Consider the following 2,196-nt stretch of genomic DNA (forward strand, 5'->3'; position numbering starts at 1 on the left):
TGTAGTGTTGGACGGATGGATGGAGAGTTGGGTGGAGGAATGGATGGACGGATGGATGGATGGACGGAGGGATGGATGGACGGAGGGATGGATGGACGGAGGGATGGATGGACGGAGGGATGGATGGACGGAGGGATGGATGGACGGAGGGTCACATGGATGTCTGTCTGGATGCATGGATGGACGGTTGGCACCACACTGTCACCGTGTGTCCCCAAGGAGCGCGCTCTCACCCAGGTCAGCGATGCAGCACTGCCGGTTGCTTTTCACCAGGATGTTCCTGCTCTTCAGGTCACGGTGAGCGATAGCGGGTTTGCCCTGGGTGCCGAAGATCTCCACGTGGAGGTGGACGAGGCCGCAGATGATGGAAGCTGCCAACCCCAGGCAGGTCTCCACGTCCAGGGTCGTCCTCTGCAGGTAGTCGTAGAGCGAGCCGTTCTCGTGGTAGTGGGTGATGAGCCACAGCTGGGTGCTGGAGTTCCTCGAGGTCATGTCAGAGGCGATGAAGCCTGGATGGAGACAGGAGCCGGGTGATGGAGCCATCGCGACGCCGTCCCCGTCCCCCCGTCCCCCCGCTCACCCAGGATGTTGTCGTGCCGCAGCAGCACGGTGTTGTAGATCTCTGTCTCACGGAACCACGACTGCTCATCCCGGGAGGAGAAGATCTTGACGGCCACGTTCTCCCCGTGCCACACGCCTCGCCACACCTCGCCGTAACGCCCTTTGCCTGCCACGACCGCGGCACCGCGTCACGTGGACCCCTCCGGACCCCAACCCAGACCCCATCCCAGCGCTACAGAATCAGAATTCTAGGGGTTGGTGGGGACTTCTGGAGATCATCTAGCCCAACCATACATCAGCTCCAACCATCAGTCAGTTCCCATTGCAGCGTAGCAGTGGGGCGGTGGAGGACCCTTCGTTCTTGTGTTGGGTTGACCTTGGCCAACGCAGCCACCACGCACCCACCCAACCGCTCTCTCCCAGTGGGACAGGGGAGAACTCAGGGTCTCTATGGGGTTTTGGCGAATGGGGCTGGACCCCTGCTCTCCTCACCCACGCACTCCACGAGGGAGATCTGCCGGGCCACCGTGCGCTGGACGAGGAAGGGCAGCCCCGAGCCGCTGCCCGTGGTGCAGTCATCGTTCATCAAATCCTACAGAACCGGGACAGCGGCGGTTTGAGACCGGTGGTCACCCCGCACCCCCGGGACAGCTGGGGACCCCAGGAGCTGCCCCACCTCCAGCGTGCTGTCTCCCACCATGGATGCCTTCAGCATCAGGTCCGTGTCGCCCAGGTCACTGTGCTTGAAGAGGAGCAGCCTCTTGCGGCGGTGCTGGGCCAGCTTCCAGAAGAAGAGGATGGTGAGCGCCACGAGGACGAGGAGCGTCAGCAGCGGGACCAAGATCAGCAGGAGGAGGTTGGAGCGGGAGGGAGGCTGTCCCAGGGCTTCCTCTCCTGGTGGGGGGAAACGGTGGCCAGGAGGATGAGGGGGGGTTGGATGTGGGGATGTTGTGGGGCTCGGGGTTGGACATGGAGAGGGTGGAGGTCTTGGTGTCTTGGTGCTTGGGCTTGGAAATGGGAAGGGCAGAGTTCTTGGTGCTCAGGGATGGATACGGAAAGGGTGAGGGAAGGCAGAGGTCCTGGTTCCTGGGGTTAGAAGTGGGGAGGGTGGAGGTTTTGGATGGGCGATGGGCCAAGGGAAGGTGGCCTGGCACTGGGGTCACCTGTGGATGGCAGCTCTGCAGACACAGCCCAAGGGGAGGCACCAGGGGGCACCTCGCCGACCCCATCCCGCATGGGAAAAAGTGACCCCAGAGACACCGAGCGAGGAGGGGGGGACGACCCAGAGACCCCAACCCCGGCATCCCCCCATCCCCCATGCTCCTCAAAGGGGACAGCCCAGAGCCCTGTACCTCGCAGGTAGATCTCCAGCTCAGCGTTGCACATGCTGGCGTTGCAGCACCGGGTGCCGAAATGCTCCATCACGTAGGGCCGGCAGTTCTCCAGCAGGTGGTCCGAGAAGCAGCCCTTGTGCTGGGTGACCCCCCCCGCCTCCCTCCTCTTGCTGACGAAGCACACCTTGCCGGTGCAGGTGGGTGCAGCACAGTGCGGCACGTCGCACGCGCATTGCAGCTCATCTGCAGGCACGAGGAAATCACGTTTGTCACAAGGTTGGGGACATCGTCCATCCAGCAC

The 2,196-nt window shown here is 63.0% G+C and overlaps 1 protein-coding gene across 1 annotated transcript in view; it reads right to left on the minus strand.

The window, feature by feature from the left end:
* LOC110389211 (serine/threonine-protein kinase receptor R3-like) overlaps nt 202-2,196 on the minus strand; it is a gene marked incomplete in the record, with an annotated part of 6,157 nt that continues 4,162 nt past the window's right edge. The window contains 5 exon segments of the mRNA XM_021379194.1: nt 202-509; nt 581-727; nt 1,054-1,153; nt 1,238-1,455; nt 1,914-2,139. Of these exon segments, the coding sequence (XP_021234869.1) occupies nt 202-509; nt 581-727; nt 1,054-1,153; nt 1,238-1,455; nt 1,914-2,139 (999 nt within the window).

Source organism: Numida meleagris, chromosome 32 (genome assembly GCF_002078875.1).
Source record: "Numida meleagris isolate 19003 breed g44 Domestic line chromosome 32, NumMel1.0, whole genome shotgun sequence".
NCBI classification, from domain to species: Eukaryota; Metazoa; Chordata; class Aves; order Galliformes; family Numididae; genus Numida; species Numida meleagris.